This window comes from Lissotriton helveticus, chromosome 2_1 (genome assembly GCF_964261635.1).
Source record: "Lissotriton helveticus chromosome 2_1, aLisHel1.1, whole genome shotgun sequence".
Lineage (NCBI taxonomy): Eukaryota > Metazoa > Chordata > Amphibia > Caudata > Salamandridae > Lissotriton > Lissotriton helveticus.
The window spans coordinates 1,340,599,065-1,340,617,609 of record NC_136059.1 but is presented as its reverse complement, the minus strand read 5'-3'; the positions used below and the strand labels follow the sequence as shown (position 1 = coordinate 1,340,617,609).

The window sequence follows — 18,545 nt, the reverse complement described above, 5'->3', positions numbered from 1 at the left end:
TGGCAGAATCTCTGGCATTTGCTCCTGTACTCTACTCTAGTGAAGGATTTCCCCCAGGATGTTTTGGTTCTTTGCGGCACATATTAACTCCTGTGAAGCAACATGCTCATGTAGAGTGACCGCATGAGGGGTGTAACAAACCCTCTTAATCCCTGGGCACAAGGTCGCTCTGCTGGGGGAAGCAGAAGTCCTTTACTGGGTGCTGTACCACACTATCGAAATTTAAATATCAGTTTGCACTTAGATCAACTTCAAAATGTTGACTAATAACATACCATGGAGGTAAGTAGATATAATTTAAGGACATCAAGTTTACTATGCATACTTACCTTGACAATATGTTGGTACTTTATATTGTGGAGTCCAAATATTTGCAGATATTCTTGACTTCGATATTGTGACAATCAGTTTCCTGTAGGTCATAATTACAGCCAGATGAACCAAACAGAAAAAAGTGTAACGCACCGGGATAAACTTCAAATAAATTACTGTCTCCATCCTGTTATGTCCTAAAATCATGTGTGCTTTCTCTGAAAGCATAAATAACACAAAAACTAGGAAAAGGTCCTGATACCACCACTAGCATGGCCATGTTAGAGTGACCACGGTCAAGTGTGGTTTCGATTCTGTCACCCTAACAGTAATATTTGGCAGAATAGGAGGAAACAAACCAGAACATTTTCTGACAGGTTGGGCTGACACCAGAGCATGAATTGTCAGCAGTTTGAATTCTGTGCTCTAGCAAAGTGAATGGTTTGTGGGCTTTGCAACTGGGCAACTGATTAAAGATTCTACATGGGCAGTAACAAAAATGACCTCTTTGTGATCTTCTGAAAGACCTACTTTGGGCACCCATTTCACACATCTACAGCATATATTCTACACCGATGAGATGAAGTACTACAATGTTATGTTATGCTAATTTGTTAAGCACATGGCTACCTGAAGGCTTCCCAGAATGGAGGGAGCCCTAACCCGTGCTTGGCGAATCAATACTGTGCAGAATAGCTAGTGGGGATGTAGCCAAGTCTTAAGCATTTTCCTGAAGCGGCTCTCATTTGTTTTGTTTCTAAGGTCGGCCGGCATTGAATTCCAAAGTTTTGGGTACAAGCATGAAAAAGACTTGCCACCCCATCTAGTCCTTTGAATTCGAGTCTCCTTTAACAATTACGCCTTAGAAGATCTTAGAGTCCTAGAACGGGTAGAGGGTAACAGAACGCCCATGATCAAAGATGGGCCCCTCCGATTTATTGCTCTATGGGCCAGGCAGAGTGTCTTGAAGTTGATTCTTTCTTTTACTGGGAGCCAGTGCAATGTGGCTAATGCACTTTTTGCTGAAGCATGCTTGGGTAAATTGAGCTTGGCAGCCACATTCTGGATCTGTTGCAATCTCTTAATGATGTATTGAGGGGCGCTCAAATACAAGGAGTGCCCGTAATCAAGATGAAAGATCAGAACTTGCACTACTATTCTCCTGGAGAGAGTGGGTAGGAGGTCAAGAATTTTTCATAGGGTTCAGATCATCCCAAAACAGGAAGCTGCAAGTTTTTTTTACCTGTCTGAAAAGTTTGGCGGAAAAGCAATTTTGTCTTAGGTATTCTGAAGACAGAAGAGCCCACTCTCAGCTATAGCCTGTTAATGTGATCGTTTTTTCTATATTTCTCACCAACAGTCTCGAATTGTTGGAGTGTGTGGGCTCCCAATCCAACAGACAATAAATGTGACCATAAGTAGCCACTCTTGCAGTATTAACCCCTTCCATGCTCATGACGAGCTGAGCTCGTCATGAGTTGCGCCGCTCGCATGCTCATGACGAGCTCAGCTCGTCATGTAACGCGGAAAAACGAAAAAAAAACGCACAGCGCGAAAATGACCGCAGCACGCATGCGGTTAAGAAGATGCAGGACGCCACAAAACTGGAAATTTACTAATTCTGTCTGGAATCAGAGTGTGCTGATCTTGAGACGCAGACATTTCTGATGACAGAAGACAAGTGCTCTTCCTTTTCAACATTCATGTCCAACACTTCTAAGTACTGAACTCTATATATTAATAACTATACGTCCACAAAAGGAAATCAGGATTCAAGATCACTTTAGAGTTTGTGCGAAAAATATGGAATATCTCATTCTTGTTCAGGTAAGGTGCAGCCTTCATGATTTTGGAAAATACACAGGCAGCAGCTATCAAGCCAGACAGTAGGACTCTGTAATGCTACTGCTACACATGGACAACAAACCAAGTATTTCCGGTGATTTTACAAGTCGGAGGTGAGAAACAATATGCTCATCTGTTTCTCATATCCAATCTCCCTGAAAAAGGCTATGATAAATGTGCTAAAATGCCATCCTCAATTAGACCTTCACACATGTTTGAAGTTTTTACGTCTAGAATTGGTCTTTAATAAAACATAAGAGGAATAAATCTCCTTTCTTCTTTGCATTTTGAGTATCTCTCTGGTCACTACTGAACCAGCCAGTCCAGGGGGAAAGGCCCACTTGACTTTGCAGGAATCTTGGCAGATGGGTATTACTTTCATATTCTTTTGGTTTAATAATTGGTATCCTAAATATATTTGGTGATGCCCTGCCGTTCATGAGATGGATGATGTTTCTCACCCCACCTGGGTACCTGAAGGAGAAGGGAAACGGGAGAGTCGTTGCTATGTAGTCCCTGTACAATTTCTAGCTTCTGATGAGTAACTGCCTAGTCTACCTCTACATCAGTGCTCCAAAAAAATGATACTGAGATGTTCTGCTGCACAAAAGGACCAAACTGAGATGTTCTGCTGCACAAAAGGACCAAACTGAGATGTTCTGCTGCACAAAAGGACCAAACCTGCTACTGGATGCATTTATTCATCTGAACCGAGGTCATGTTAAAATTCTGCCTTTCAATTGTACTGATTTCGGCTCTAAACAAAATCCAAATAAAGCGGAGCCAACACTCGGGCCAACAGAAATGCACTAATTGTCTTATTTGTGCAAGTCTTATGGTTACATTGAAAGAAAAAGATGAAGGTGTTTGGTGATTTTACAGAAGCAATCTAGTTGGTTCTGTCTTGCATTGTTGTGCTATACTAGAAGGCCTTAAAATTAAAACGTATAAATGAGGAAGCCCGTGGCTACAGGTGCAGAGAATCTTTCATTTGGGGAATTAATCCAAGATCCCTACTTTGCATTGTATTCAGCTGCAACATATTTTTCCCATATTATTTCCAGTAACATCTTTCATACTGGCTCAACGACCAGCCACTTTGGGGGTAATATTGTGTTGACTGGTACAGATTTAGCAAGAAAATGTAAATTGGTACTGCCTGTTGGACATTTTTTGTTAATTTTATGGTAGCACCATTTATTTATTATAATATTTGCAAACTGATACATGCAAAACCTGTTTATTAGAGTTCAGTTGCTTGGTGAAAAGTTTCAAATTCTCATGAAGTTTGTCAAGATTTCTAAAGACGTTCATACAGTGTGCTGAAGTGATGTGCCACAATTTTACAAATGTACCTGGATATTGTTCAAGTGCACACACCCTGGTCTTGCTTGGAAATTCCAATTACGAAAATACTATCATATAATGCTACTGTTTTAAGTTTGCAAAAGCCTAAACCCTTATACAATCTTTGTAATTTAGATCAAGCACTGGGTCCTTCCCAGTATGCACAAGGCACATACATCCTTATGATATAGGGGAAGCAGATATCCATGTACAGAGCTGGGTTTCGAAAACTGTATTTTTCCCTTTTTAGCATTTAAATCTCAACTAATTGCTTCCTCTCAACAACATCTGGGATGTGTTTATGTCACCAGAGAAAGGATAGGGGTGGCAGATAAATACTGACATTTCTTTCCAAGACTTTTTCAAAATTTGATGCTTTAGGTTTGGCATGCAAATATATTGATGACCCAATGGAAGGTGCTTTATACATTTCAAAGGTTACACAAAGGTCAACAGTCTTGTTTGCACTTTGTATAAAGTATGATAATACAGCTAACATTTGTTACAGACCGCAAAGTTATATTGGTTTAACTTGCGTTCATTTAAGTTAATAATTTTTAATTTAGTTGCCACAAATTAGTTGAATATAAAACTTACTTAGCAAAGCTAGGGCTAATACAGGTGCATCAAAGAGACAAATTAAGTTATGGCAATCAATGGAGTTCTACCATTACCAGTGGCAAAGGTACATAATACACTCATGGTGTAAGGCTGCAGCATAACAATGTGCAAGCTAGAATACAGTTTTCTTACCTGTGTATGTTCAGAGGTGCATCCACTTGATTAACAACATTTATATATACATCGCCCATTATACCAATCGGTCTCTTGGTGATGAAACACTTATAACTTAACCCCTTCGGTGCTGGTGACGGAACCGCTCCGTCACCAGCGTCGGTTGAGCTGTGCTGGTGACGGAGCGGTTCCGTCATGGCCCGCCCAGCTCGATAGAACGCTCATGCGCGGCACGAATTCCGCGCCTGCGCTGAGCGTTCTATTGAGCGGGGCGGGCCGTGACGGAACCGCTCCGTCACGAGCACAGCTCAACCGACGCTCGTGACGGAGCGGCTCCGTCACGAGCATGCGGCCGCCGCGCGGCCGTGAAAATTCGTTAGCACTGCGGCGGAATAGCCGTCGCAGTGAAGTGGTTAAAGTAACTGTTCCATTCTTTTTTCTCTCAACGTTATTAGATTACAAGATTGATGGATATATATTTCCCTCTTGCTAAGAAACAAATATACATTTTTCTGTGTGGTGAACTCAGCAATAACAAAGAATCTGGTGGCGGTAGTTGCTCCAGCCTCAAAGAATTGACTAATGGCAAGGTAATCATAGTGCTGGCAGACCACAGGCATGACTCTTGGCTTAATGTTAATCATACTTACCAACAACATATAAGCAGCCGTGCAGTTCACTAACTCCATTACCAGCTCTTCGCTGGCCCATCTCTTCAACTTCAATCCACTTATCTAAGTGTGGATCATATCTCTCTACACTGGAGAGGGAAGCCACGCCATCATTGCCTCCGACTGCATACACATGATTCTAAGGAATAACAAAAACGAGAAGAGGAAATAAACACTCAGGGACACATCTGAGGGGTAGAGTCTACTTCCTTCACCATAGAAATAAATCAAATTTTGCACTTAAGTTGGAAATATCTTGGTGGCGGAAAGGTTCAAATAAATTCAGATTGTAAATAATGTCATACCACCAGCGTTAATTGCAGTATAACATCAATAGCATTCTCTTACCACTAGTGCGACCGAGCCGACACCACCTCTTGGAGTAATCATAGGGGAAACGGAACCCCATCTGTCCAATTCAATATCGTATCGCTCCACATCATTGAAGCACGTGTTGTCATCCAGTCCTCCAATGGCATAAATGGGCCCGCCCAATGATGCAAGGGCAATTCCTCTTCTGTTAAATAATATTAAGGATACGTTTTCAAATGCAGACAGCACAAATTTGGTCAACTGATTTTAAGTACAGAAAGAAGTTGAAGACACAAAATATAAATTAAAAACAAAACACATAAGTATGTGTTGATGGAATACCAAATATATATTTTGAATGACGTCCCGAAAATTTGCTGCTGATCACTTATGCAGAGACATAGGATGAACAATTCATTTGTTTCACTTTTGTGTATGACATAGCTCAACTGAGGCAGGGGTCAGTGCGCTTAGCAAATAAAACTACTTTTAAGTTGGGAATTCACATTACAGAGAAATTCAATAACGCAGAAAAGTAAGTGCAACATCAAACTAGTCATCAGAAGGAGGGATTATGTTACAAACATCTATACTGAGAGTATGAGAAGAAAGATAAGCAAAAAGATGGGGCGAAAAATACTGAAGTGCTGATAAGCAAGGGAGAGGGATCTGAGCTCGCCAAAAGATTGGGGAAGCAGGTCGTGTGAGCAAAATATGACAAAAGGTTTGTGGAGAGGGGCTGGGAAATGAAGGTAGAGGAAAATACAGCAACATAACAGGCAAGGGCAAACTAGAGGCATAAGGCCAATGCTACAATATGAGCTGGTGTTTAAGGACAGGATGAAGGTGGACAGGAAGAAGGAAAGAAGGAGACACATTTAAAGAGTTAGGCAAAGAAAGATAAATGCAAAAGTGATACAATCAGAATAGATCTAGGGAGAAGAAAAGATCAACAAGGGGAACTAAGAGATAAGGAAAAGAAAGCAAAAATAGGATAGTAGCTACATATCTTGCAAAAGCCTAAAAGGCAGGTTTTCAATGTTTATGGAGTTGTATAAAGTCAGTATTTAGGTCTCGCCTAGGCAGTGCGCATGTGCTGTCTAGGAGAGGGCTGTTAGGAATCGGTCTTCACTTTTCTAGCACTCGTGCTTGTGGCGGTATCCACCTTGCGGGAGCGAGCAGTGGTGCGGCCACGTTAATTACAAACAGATGGCCCCTGCGCGCCACTGCTCGCTCCCGCAAGGTGGATGCTGCCACAAGCACGAGTGCTTAAGAAGTACAGACCGCTTGCTTTCATTGCCACAGATTTTCAAAGTTCACTATTCTCTCTCTTAGGCTTGTTTCTCGGGCATCCTTGTTTATCCTTGCCTTTACGCATGAACACATGCCCTCCTACACTAATTGTCACCGATTGGCGAGATGAACGTCACTTGCTCAAACCCAGCCAATGAGCCAAGCTGGAAAACGTATGCAGAATCTTTCATTGTATTGTACGTTTTGAAGAGTTTTTCTGTACGCAAAAGCAAAGGCATGCATATTTTTTCAGCAATTTTAGGTTTTCTATGCACGGCTATAAACTGTTTTCTGTGACTAATATTTTTTATAAAACTACTTTGTTAGGGGTAACTACAAATATATGGCACAATAATGGTCGCAAAAGTAACTTTCACAGAGAAGTGGCAAAGAGATAAACAAGCATTGGCATAGCCAATAGGTCTTGCCTTTGGGACCTTATAAGTGTTTAGCCATGCAACAGTTGATGTTGTTGCACAAAGGATATTGTGTTGGATACCTACACTTATAAAGGTCCAAAAGGCGAGACCTATTGGCTATGCCAATGCTTGTTTGATGAAGTATTCAGTTTAATACAGTTGGGGTGCACCAGAGAAGGATTAGGCTGTAGTAGAGCGTGTTCTGAACTTTGATTTTAACCTGAAAACCTAAAGGCTTCTGGGCTTTATACATCCTGCAGCCATTTGTAATAAAGATGAGTAGGTTGGATTTTGTTGGTGAATAAATTAAATGTGACACAGAGCTTGAATGTAATCAGGGCTTCTGGAGATAGCCAGTAAAGTTCACAATAGGGTGATGTTGTCAGGCTATGTCACAAAGAAATGTGTCTGATCTCTGAATTAGGTAAAAGGGGCATAAAGGTTCTAAAGAGAAATTGCAATTCTGTTTAGCCAGTGTTTGATATTTAGGTCACTACATCACAGCTGGTGAAGACATCTGATCCCATCAAAGCTATCTGTAAGCTGTCTAGATCCATTACAGTGTCAAAGGGATGCACTCTTTTGCAAATGTTGGGCTACTGTAGTTAATAGGTTTTGGGTTATGCTAATATTTTAGCGGATCTGGAGCAGCCTCCTGCTAGCCCCGATCGGCCTGGTGGCTTTAGCTAAAATGATAATGGTCCCACAGTTGTTATATTACTTCACGAACTTACCAGTGATCCCACCCAGAACCTTATTTCTTGACCTAAACTCGCTTCTCAGCACACTAATCTGGGGATCTAGCAGACATAGAATAGCATTGAAGAAACTGCAATTACCTACCACACAGAGAGGACTCGGAGCGCCATCATTTGAGTCCTATTTCCTAGCGGCACAATTTGAATGGTTATCTTACTGGACGGCAGGCAGGCACACCAGCGAGACACACACTATGACTGGTTGAATATCTGTGCCAGAACCCAATCGCCTTCTGCTACCTGGTACTAAGCCTAGGCGTATGTACCCCCCTACAAGTACAAGTAGAAGCACGCCAATGCATGCTAAGAGTGCATCGCATGTCACCGGGGACACCCCCATACTCCCCTATGCTCCCACTGGTCGGATGGCCCAAACGCGAAAGCTATTACACGACTAACATGCTAACCGCATGGACAGAATGTGGGATCACTGACATGGAGTCCCTATTCGAGGACGGACAGGTCAAACCATTCTAACGCCTTACGAACGAGTATGGTCTCCACCCGGACCAGTTCCTACTGTACCACCAACTCCTTGAGGGCTACCGTCCATATCACAATCTCTTGGCAGGGGAGCCAAACATACATCCGGTCATACACACGGTCTTGCACATGGGAGTGGGGCGACACCTAGTCACGTGGCTTTATAAAGCCATCCGAGAACTCACGAACGTACCCTTAGCAACTTTACGTACCACCTGGCAGGATGAAATTGGGCATCCACTCCATGAGAAAGAATGGGACAGGGCTCTTGAATACCCCAAGAAGGTGTCCAGAAACGCACGTTTTAAAAACATACAATTTTATATACTCCACAGAGCGTATCTGACACCGGCGCGCTTGAAAAAATTCTACCCAGACACACAGTTTCTTTGCCCCATATGCCAATCGCAGGAAGCAGATTTTCATCATATGTTTTGGAGTTGCCCCACAATCCGATCCTTTTGGCAAAATATTCACGACTCCCTGAGAGACCTCACAGGGCTTACATACCTAAACACCTGGGATGCTAGCGCGCTATGCATATTCCGGAAACAGAAACATCACAAAGTGCACCTTCGCTTTACTTCGCTAGCCGTTTTACTAGCTAAGAGGAGCATAGCCATGCACTGGCGATCCCCCACAGGCCCTCCCGCTCGCGGCATGGGTGGGAGCACTACACAAATGGGCGGCCGCAGAGGAGGAGGCATTAGGCGAGGAAGAGGTAAAGGGGATACTTAAGCACCCCATCTCCATGGAGTGGGCCCTATTGTTACACCGCTTCAAGCAATCATCACCAAGTGAGGATCCGTGTGGCGGCGCACTCATACCTACAGACCCCTAACCACCAACGCAAATCGCAACCGCACACAATGGACCAAACACCCCTCCCCCCCAAACGGCACATTCGTAATGCTGCTAGTTGCACCACACACCGCATCACACTGGGCGGTCAGACACTGACACTCAACACCCAGACGCCACATCTGATACCTGTACCCAGTAGTTCCATGACCCTATTCCCGGTTATTACACCCCTGTTATGTATGGCATTTACACAGCCCCAAATACCATTGTTGACAAAATGTCTACCGATCAGTTTCACATATGGATAGCGGTATACTAAGCTGTAGCAGATGAAGTATAGAACTCAAATGCATGTACTTTTATCGCAAATTGTCAAGGTAAACTATAAATGACAATAAAAATATGTTTAAAAAAAAAAAGAAAAGCTATCCCCTAGTGTTGGTTTCATCTATGAGATCAACTTCATGACTGAGCAAGATCAGTACAGATTTATGATGTATTAATGGCTTGCATCTTACCCTAGAGGGAAGGTGCAATGTGTTAAAGATGACGGTGCTACCAAAAGTTCTTTATTTGTTCAGAACTATACCCTTTGAGATAGACAGGGTCAGTGCTTAGGAAGTTGGACTCCATCTGTTTAAATTGGGAGTGGCAGTATAAAAGGACAAAGCATTTCTTAAATGTTTAGCTCTTCCAATGGGAACATGGGGCGCCCCCAGTTTTCTTTTTATTACTGGGCAGCACGTTTGCAGCAGATGGGTCACTTGGGCATCGGGAAGGGGCAGGATGGAAGGCCCGGTGTGGTGCACAGGGCTATCAACCATTTCTGAGTTAGTTCTTGTGGAGGTGGGGGGGGAGGGAGGGAGGGGGCCGGCATAGGACTGCCTCCTGAGGCAGAGTTACTATGAAAAGGTGAGATTTAAGACCATGATGGCAACCTAGAGAGTTTGGACTAGGATTAAGAAGCAGCTGGGCGTTGAAAGATACAACTGGTATTCCCCATTGTGATGATCCTCATTGTTCCCGGCAATATTTCACGATGGGATCTGCAAGCAGTGGGAGCAAGCTGGGTTGTGTAGGCTGGGGGATCTTTTCTCGGGTGGTCAGCTGGGCTTGTTTTCCGACTGCAGCAGGATTTTGGGGGTGGGCAGGATATTTTCTTAAATACTTACAGGTAATGTCTGAACAAGATAAAAGAAGGGTCCTGTGAGGATCTTTGTGTAATGTGTGCCCTGCTTGTCATGTGCAGCCCCCTCCTTCATCAGAGGATAACAACTCTGTGATAACTCAGAGTCCCTGTCAGCTCTGGACAGGGAGGCATCAGAGAGAGACTGGTCTTATTTGCCAGAGAAGGATAGCTCCTCGAAGTGCAGACAGTGCATAGGTGTCCCAGAAATGGGAACATTTACTGTATTTATGTCGGGGACAGCGCTACCAGAGGTGCAGTAACACCAGCAGATAGGGCTGGGAAGGGCTCAGCACCACCTGTGGGTGTTATTTTACTGTTTACATAGGGGCTCGGCACACCTTCTTGTGCAAATCTCGGTGTCACCTGTGACTATGCACACGGGCGAGACAACACCCAAGAATTCCTAGCCAAAAGGGGGGTGGGGAGGACGCACAGCACTGAGACTGACAGACACACAAACCACACAAGTGCAGTGGAGTGGCAGGATGCAAGCGCCTTCTCTGGGAGCTGTGGGTGGGAGCATTAGACATCAACCCTCAGCCCCTCTGCTTTAATCTGATAAATTCCCATTGTCGCACTGCCACACTCCGTTATTGCTAAAGGGGTCAGCCATAGTGAGGACTCGCATCCAGCATCGGTGAGCAGGGCAGCTCTGGGCCTTCAGCATGAAGAAGACGCCCAGCAACAAACAAGCTGCGCACATTCAATGCTTCAGTTCTACCGTGTATCCCTTTCCCCGGTTTGCAATGGCATTATACTGTGCATAGAAGAGCCCCAACATTCAGACTTTCCTCTGCATGCACATATTGTTGTATTTAAAGTACAATGCTTTACAAATCTGCATATCCCCCTCAGCATTCCTGTGCATGCACATATTGTTGTATTTAAAGTACAACCCTCGTTCAATTCTCCATTGCCCCACCTATAGTACCTTAAGCTCAACACTTGCTGCACTGCTGTAAATTCAGCCCCAAAACTCGGAGTCACTGACTCCTATTACACAGGCATTGTCAAGGTGCTAAAATGTGTGATTAATGTATTTTAGTGAGGTGTTGCGGACCACACCTAATGCGTGCTACTTGGCAGGGCTGGAGTATTCATGTTAAATGCAGCGCACACACGTGGTCTGGTCCCCGGAGCACATAGCCTTGGTTGCTGCGTGCGGAGACCTTACACTGCCGCATATAGAGGAAAACCATTGGAGGGAACATTGGTCCTGGCCCCTATCCTGTTTTCTTTATGATCTAACAAAAATACTTAAGACAATCAAATAGCATCTTCCCCGAAGAGCCTCTTATATGCAGACAATCCAGTAATTTTTGATTTAACAGAAATCGGCCTTCAGAGGAAACTAGACGTCTTCTCGGACTATTGTAGGAAGAAAAAACAAATAGTCAATTTGGAAAAGACTAAAGTGCTTCCAATAAGCAAGAAGAGGATAAGGTGGGTTTGGCCCATAAAAAAAGTTAAAATTGAGACAGCTAGTAAATATAAATATTTTGAGATGTGATTCTCAAACAATCTATGGTGGAAGAACATCTTGCTTCCTTGGAAGCCAAGGCACTTGAAGAAATTCGGTAACGGCTATCTGGGCCCCTCCCTAAGACTGGTGCTGGCAGCCGACCAGGGTATGGTAAGGTCGCCGTTCCAGTACAGTGCCGAGGTGGTCGGTATCGGTGGGAAATCAAACTGGGACCTTGAAAAGGGCAGGTGTTTTTAAAGATTACTTTCTCGCTCTTTCTTCATCTACAATGGTTCAGGCAGTTAGATTAGAAACAGGACTGACGGGACGGACTCACCTAGCATAGGCAGAGAGAATACTATTCTGGATAAGAATAGATAGTGCGGAGCTTTCCAAAATGTAACAGCTATGCACAAAAAAATCGAAAAAATACAAACTGAGTTAACCTGGGAACAAGTAATTAGAGGGAGGATCGCCAACTGTTGTATGAAATTAAAAATAGTTGACATTAATCGGGTGGATTGGAGTAAATTCGAGCTCAAAAAAGAAACGAAATGGGTGTCCACTAAGGAGGATCCCTCCTGATCAATTAATTGATGGAGGAGGAAACATTTCCTTACCTGGAGAGATTATCTAATGTAAAGTTGCAACGAGGTCTACTGAGATTTAGATGTAGGTTAAACCAAGTTACACAAAGACAAAACCTGTAAATGAGGCCTCATTGTGAAGGGAGATTTAACACCCATTTTGATGGATTGTCTGAGGTTTGTAGCTCAACTGAAGTTTTTATTAAAACCAGTTTTAAAAAAGTATGGCAATAGGGATAGGTGCACATGAATAATTTACTCCAGTATATGAGATTCTTGGATGTAAGTTGTGCTGTAGGGATTCTTACTGTTTGTGAATACATTGTTACAGACAATTAAATTATTTTATGAAAGGATTCATTGGGGTTTTAATCATGTATTAACTGGGTAGCGATTTAGGTAAAATTTAACAGTCCATAATAGGATGAACCGTGGTTTTAATCATGTTTTAATTGAGGGCTTGCCTCAATTTTAATCATTGATTTTATATGTTGTATGTTTATTTATTTTATTTATAAAGTTTTGTATAGCGCCAACTTGATCCCGAAGGATATCAGAGCGCTTTACAATTTTGTTTCATGGTGCTTTAGACTAAGCTCTAAATAAACATGTTGACTGGTCAAAAACTGTAAAAGAACTGATTGCTCTTGCTTTGACTGTATTGTTATGTCTTTATTAATATTTATTAAATACATTTGAAAAAAAACCAACTTCAGTGCCAGGGCAACTGCACTCGTGTGTTGGTAAAAAGGGACTGCATTTTTTTTTTTAGGAAAGGCAGGGGTATATTCCATTTAAACACATTTTCCCAAAGCAGTTTATGAGGCACTTTGTCAGATGCTGCTCTAAAGGTATACTGTAATAACTTGGCTGAAATAGCCTTTGACGTAGGGATTGCTGAAGTTAGGATGTTAAATTTGCTGCCGAGCCTGGGTGAAAAGATCTGTGTAAAGGGAATGATCTGTTTATCTTCAGCCCATTTTTCTAAATTAAGCAGAATATGTGTTAATACTTTGACTCTATGTCCAGCAGGGCTATTAAGCAAATCAACATTTTATAACAGGAAAGTGTGAGATTTCATTGACAAAAAGAAATAGGGGAATGTATGTTCCCTGTTGACTTGTATTGAGCAGAGGCAGTTTCAGGTGGGAGAAAATGAAGCCATTTTTTGCTTCAAAAATCGAAAGTCTACCACCTGAATCGGGTCCGTTAGCATGTATGATTAAGCAATAGTTCACTGGATTTTCAGGATTATTTTTTTTGTGGATTGGTTGAATAATTGAGCTTTGCCACAACTTTGTAATTGTTTGCATGGTTAAACAGAAAGTGAAGAGAGGCATGAGGACCTCAGTCCAGTATTCCTTGTTGATTTTAAATAGAGCAGCTGGTGAGCCATTTAGGTCAGGAAATGTCTTGTCACCTTTATGTTTGATTACTGTAAACACTAAATTGGCATTATCTCAATATTGATCCTCCGGATCTAAACTGATTAGATATTTTGCAGAATATTCAAGATACAGTTGACATAATTCACACTGGGGAGTGTGACTCGTACTTATTCACCATCTAAGCCTCCAAGTATAATGGCCATCATTGCTCTGTAATGCATTATTTTTATATTATTACTCTATTATTGATCAAGGCGTTGACTCTTATCCAGAATAGTCTGGGATTCCGCCTGCTACATGCGATTGAGAATTTATTCCATAGTACATTTACAACCTTATTTTTTGCATTCCAATGCTGCCAACTTGCCCCCACCTCCTATAATTATGTGATCATTGAATCTCAAATTTTTGAAATGTCATATCTTTCATGTTTTGAGCTAAAAGCACTTATCAAAAACGAAGACGTTTGGGGGCCAGTTTTATAGCACTGGTAGCAAGATGTGCCTAAAGAAGATTTGTCAGTGACATTTTGTTTATTTTTCATTTCTTGGAGAAGAATCATTGGGTTGCCAAAATGTATAGAATGCCTGATAATAGTGATGATTTTTCCCATGTTGACAACGGATTGTACTTAATATTTTTCATAATAACGATGCTTTTTACCGGATTCCCTTTTCCACGAGGATTGCCAGAGACTTCTGTTCCAGCCCGTTTGCCTTTCTGCTCGCCCTTCACCGTTCGGGACACCCGCTTCGCGGGTGCCGCTCAATTGCTCCCTAAGGCTGTTCCCCGCTGGTGTGAGCGGCTCTGCAGTCGGCAGAGAACACACGCGCTCCCAGTTGAGGAGGGACAGGTGAGAGCAACAAAGTGCGAGTTAGCGCGTTGAGACTACCGGGAGACTGCGAGGACCAGCAGCCTCAGCTCTACACAGCTGGTGCCTCTTCCCCCGGCGGCCACGCCCCCAGCCTCCAGCAAACATTAAACGCGGTCAACACCGGCTGAGTGGGTGCTTTTTACCGGATTCCCTTTTCCACGAGGATTGCCAGAGACTTCTGTTCCAGCCTGTTTGCCTTTCTGCTCCCCCTTCACCGTTCGCGACACCCGCTTCGCGGGTGCCGCTCAATTGCTCCCTTAGGCTGTTCCCCGCTGGTGTGAGCGGCTCTGCAGTCGGCAGAGAACACACGCGCTCCCAGTTGAGGAGGGACAGGTGAGAGCAACAAAGTGCGAGTTAGCGCGTTGAGACTACCGGCGGACTGCGAGGACCAGCAGCCTCAGCTCTACACAGCTGGTGCCTCTTCCCCCGGCGGCCACGCCCCCAGCCTCCAGCAAACATTAAACGCGGTCAACACCGGCTGAGTGGGTGCCTTTTACCGGATTCCCTTTTCCACGAGGATTGCCAGAGACTTCTGTTCCAGCCTGTTTGCCTTTCTGCTCGCCCTTCACGACACCCGCTTCGCGGGTGCCGCTCAATTGCTCCCAAAGGCTGTTCCCCGCTGGTGTGAGCGGCTCTGCAGTCGGCAGAGAACACACGCGCTCCCAGTTGAGGAGGGACAGGTGAGAGCAACAAAGTGCGAGTTAGCGCGTTGAGACTACCGGGGGACTGCGAGGACCAGCAGCCTCAGCTCTACACAGCTGGTGCCTCTTCCCCCGGCGGCCACGCCCCCAGCCTCCAGCAAACATTAAACGCGGTCAACACCGGCTGAGTGGGTGCTTTTTACCGGATTCCCTTTTCCACGAGGATTGCCAGAGACTTCTGTTCCAGCCTTTTTGCCTTTCTGCTCGCCCTTCACCGTTCGCGACACCCGCTTCGCGGGTGCCGCTCAATTGCTCCCTAAGGCTATTCCCCGCTGGTGTGAGCGGCTCTGCAGTCGGCAGAGAACACACGCGCTCCCAGTTGAGGAGGGACAGGTGAGAGCAACAAAGTGCGAGTTAGCGCGTTGAGACTACCGGGGGACTGCGAGGACCAGCAGCCTCAGCTCTACACAGCTGGTGCCTCTTCCCCCGGCGGCCACGCCCCCAACCTCCTCGTATATTACTGGCTTGGTCACTACCGCACCGCGGGACGCAGCACCGGGGCGAAGACCGGGCAAAGAGCGGGCCATTTGAGGCCGTTAGAGAGTCCGGTCCGGGCCCCGTCTCTTTGCCTGCCACATCGAGGCCATTGAAACACCAGTAAAATGAGTACTAGGGAAACTAGGAGTAAAACATCTTCCCTAGCCGCGGCCGGAACTGTCAAAGGCCCCATTGACACCTATTTTGCTAAAGCGGGTTCTCTCCTGATTGAGGAAATCGAGGTCCTGGAGCGAAGAATCTCCCAAGAAATAGACTGGGTAAGGAGATCTTCAATAGGCCCAATGGCCCAAGCTAGAACCCCAGAAGATAGACCTGGTTTACCAACTAGCTGTAGCATTGACCAGGCAACAGGTCCACTTCCAGGTACCTCAAACCCAGAGTTCACCATTGAGGTCCCGAGTGACTTTGAGGATATGAGCCTTATGGCCTTACCTAACACCCAAATCCCTCAACCCATATCAATAGAGAATACTGAGGCAGCCAAAGTCACAGAACCTAATAAAGATTGCAATAGGGGGGCTAGAGAAGGGGCTATACAAAAAAAGAAGCAGGGCCAACAAAACAAAAGATAATAGGATTAAATCTCCCAAACCCAAACAAGCTAGAGGTAAAGGGGGGATAGGAGCTACCCCTGCCTCTAAGCTGGAGAGGCCGGGAAGGTTAACCACCCCTAGAACTGCCAACCCAACCTCACCACCACAGCCCACTAACAACCCGCCAGTAGATATCACCTCCGATGACATTACATTGGAGGACATAGGCACACTTCTCAGGTGCCTATTGAGTCCCCTTGAGGCTAGACTGATCAAGATCGAAGCTAGACTAGTTATCATCGAAAAGGCAACTGTCCAACTTGCCGACTCAAGGAAAATCGATAATAGTGGGACAAAAATAGTAAAAGAGGGATTGGGACCAAAACCCACTAAGGGCAATGGACCTCCTACAGTAACAAACAATAAGCTCCCACCCGCAAACCCTAAACCCTCACAATCCATGCCAAATAATACTGCGCAACCACCAGAGGCCAACAAGGCCCCTATCCCAAAACAACAAACAGTAACTGCCACTCCAAAAATAATCCCCCCACCAAAAGACAATGCTTTGCCTTCGACTAACATTAAGGGCGATTCACCACTCACTGGAGAGAAATCAAACACTAATCGTAGACCAAAGCCTATAAACCTTCCCCCAGAAGCAGCACCCTACACCCTAGTACTGGCGGGGGTCCCGGAATTAAACTCTCTCACATTTGAATCCACTACCTCACTGAAGAATAAAGTTATTAACTGGCTCTCTGTAAATAGACCACTCCCGAGAGGAACAACCAGTGATATCTCCATGGCTAGGAGGGCAACGTGGGTGGGCTACACTAGGAAATCCATCAGGGGAGACTGCATTCTGGTCACCTTTAGAGACCCGAATACAGCCGCGTACATTTGCACCTGGGCTTCTGATGAGGATTTTGGTAGTATCATTCAACCACTTCCTCTTTCATTTTTCTACCCCTCAAATTTTTACAACTCAGAGGACTACAGATGGGGGCACCACCAAGAGCTGTTGCGAGGGTTGGGAAAACTGCCCTAGGGAGAGAATTGTCCACCCACAACACAGGGGAAGACCAATAGAGCAGTTCCCTTTATACAGGGATGAGGCTGGCTGGGAAACTGTTACAAGAAGGAGGGGGGGGGGTGGCAACAGGAGAGGAATCCCTGGGCCACACAGAACACATTACCCTGCCAATCCATCTACCCACAATAGATACAGTAGTCTAGAAATGGTAGATTGACAGGTGGCTGAAGAGGGGAGTGTCCTACAAGTATCTCCCACGATTGATTTTAACACACCCCCAGCTCCAGATATATATCCTAAGGCATCCAGTACAGTCGAACTTAGTCAAGTCCCAAGCAGGACGTATCCTATTCTATCCCCTGCCAATAAGCCCATGGGCATGAATCACTCCCTCATAAGCCAACCGGTGCCCATTGAGCTTACCCCCAACAACTCTGCTTCTTCAGGCCTAGCCACTACCCAATTGTCACATATTACAGTGATCTCTTGGAACGTGGCAGGCCTTGCCAGCAAAATAGATTGCACAGAGTGGGGTTCTTACATCAGCTCCAAAAACATACTCCTTTTTCAAGAGACTTGGGCACGTGAGGAAATATCATTCCCGGGCTTTGCCTCTTTCTTCAAAGCCGCTAAATGGGGGGAAAGGGGTAGGCCGTCAGGGGGACTTACGATATGGGTAGCCACGGATTTAGGTTGTCAAGCTTCCTATCTAGAGACCACCTCCGATGACTTATTGGCTGTTCTGCTTGAGTGGCCAGACTCCACGAAGTTGCTAGTCATCAACATTTATTCAAGGCCGGTACCAATGCACAAAGAATCTGGGACTATAGATGAGTTAGCTGGGCTCTTAGAAGGCATTCCATGCGAACTCGCATGCCTGGTAGGAGGTGATTTTAATTCTCATTACGAACCACTGCCTGGACTACGTGATGGTCAGATGATGCCAGCAGAGGAAAGCTTGCACAAATACACGCAGACATCATCAACACCTTAGAGCAGGATCTGTTCTCATCCTCAGGGAATAGGAAAGGCCCTACGCCCAAGACGTCCTGGTACAATGCCGCTTGTAGGGAAGCCAAGGCCCTCTTGTTACTCGCCATAAAGGGACGCCTTAACAATGAAGAAATCCGTGTCAGGAGAAGATCGTATAAAATCCTCCTGGTGAATGCGCGGGCGGAATGGGACCACGATTATTGGGAAAATCTCACTAAAACACTAACAAACAGAGATTCCCGAAAATTCTGGCGCATAGTCGCGAATGGCACGGAGGATTTATCCTCCGCAATAGAGCCTAACAT

The 18,545-nt window shown here is 44.8% G+C and overlaps 1 protein-coding gene across 1 annotated transcript in view; it reads right to left on the bottom strand.

The window, feature by feature from the left end:
- KLHL8 (kelch like family member 8) overlaps positions 1-18,545 on the bottom strand; it is a 335,665-nt gene that overhangs the window by 39,958 nt on the left and 277,162 nt on the right. Inside the window, exons 7-8 of the mRNA XM_078676272.1 lie at positions 5,259-5,427; positions 4,890-5,049 (exon numbers count right to left, since the gene is read on the bottom strand). Of these exons, the coding sequence (XP_078532398.1) occupies positions 4,890-5,049; positions 5,259-5,427 (329 nt within the window). The remainder of the gene's footprint in view (positions 1-4,889; positions 5,050-5,258; positions 5,428-18,545) is intronic.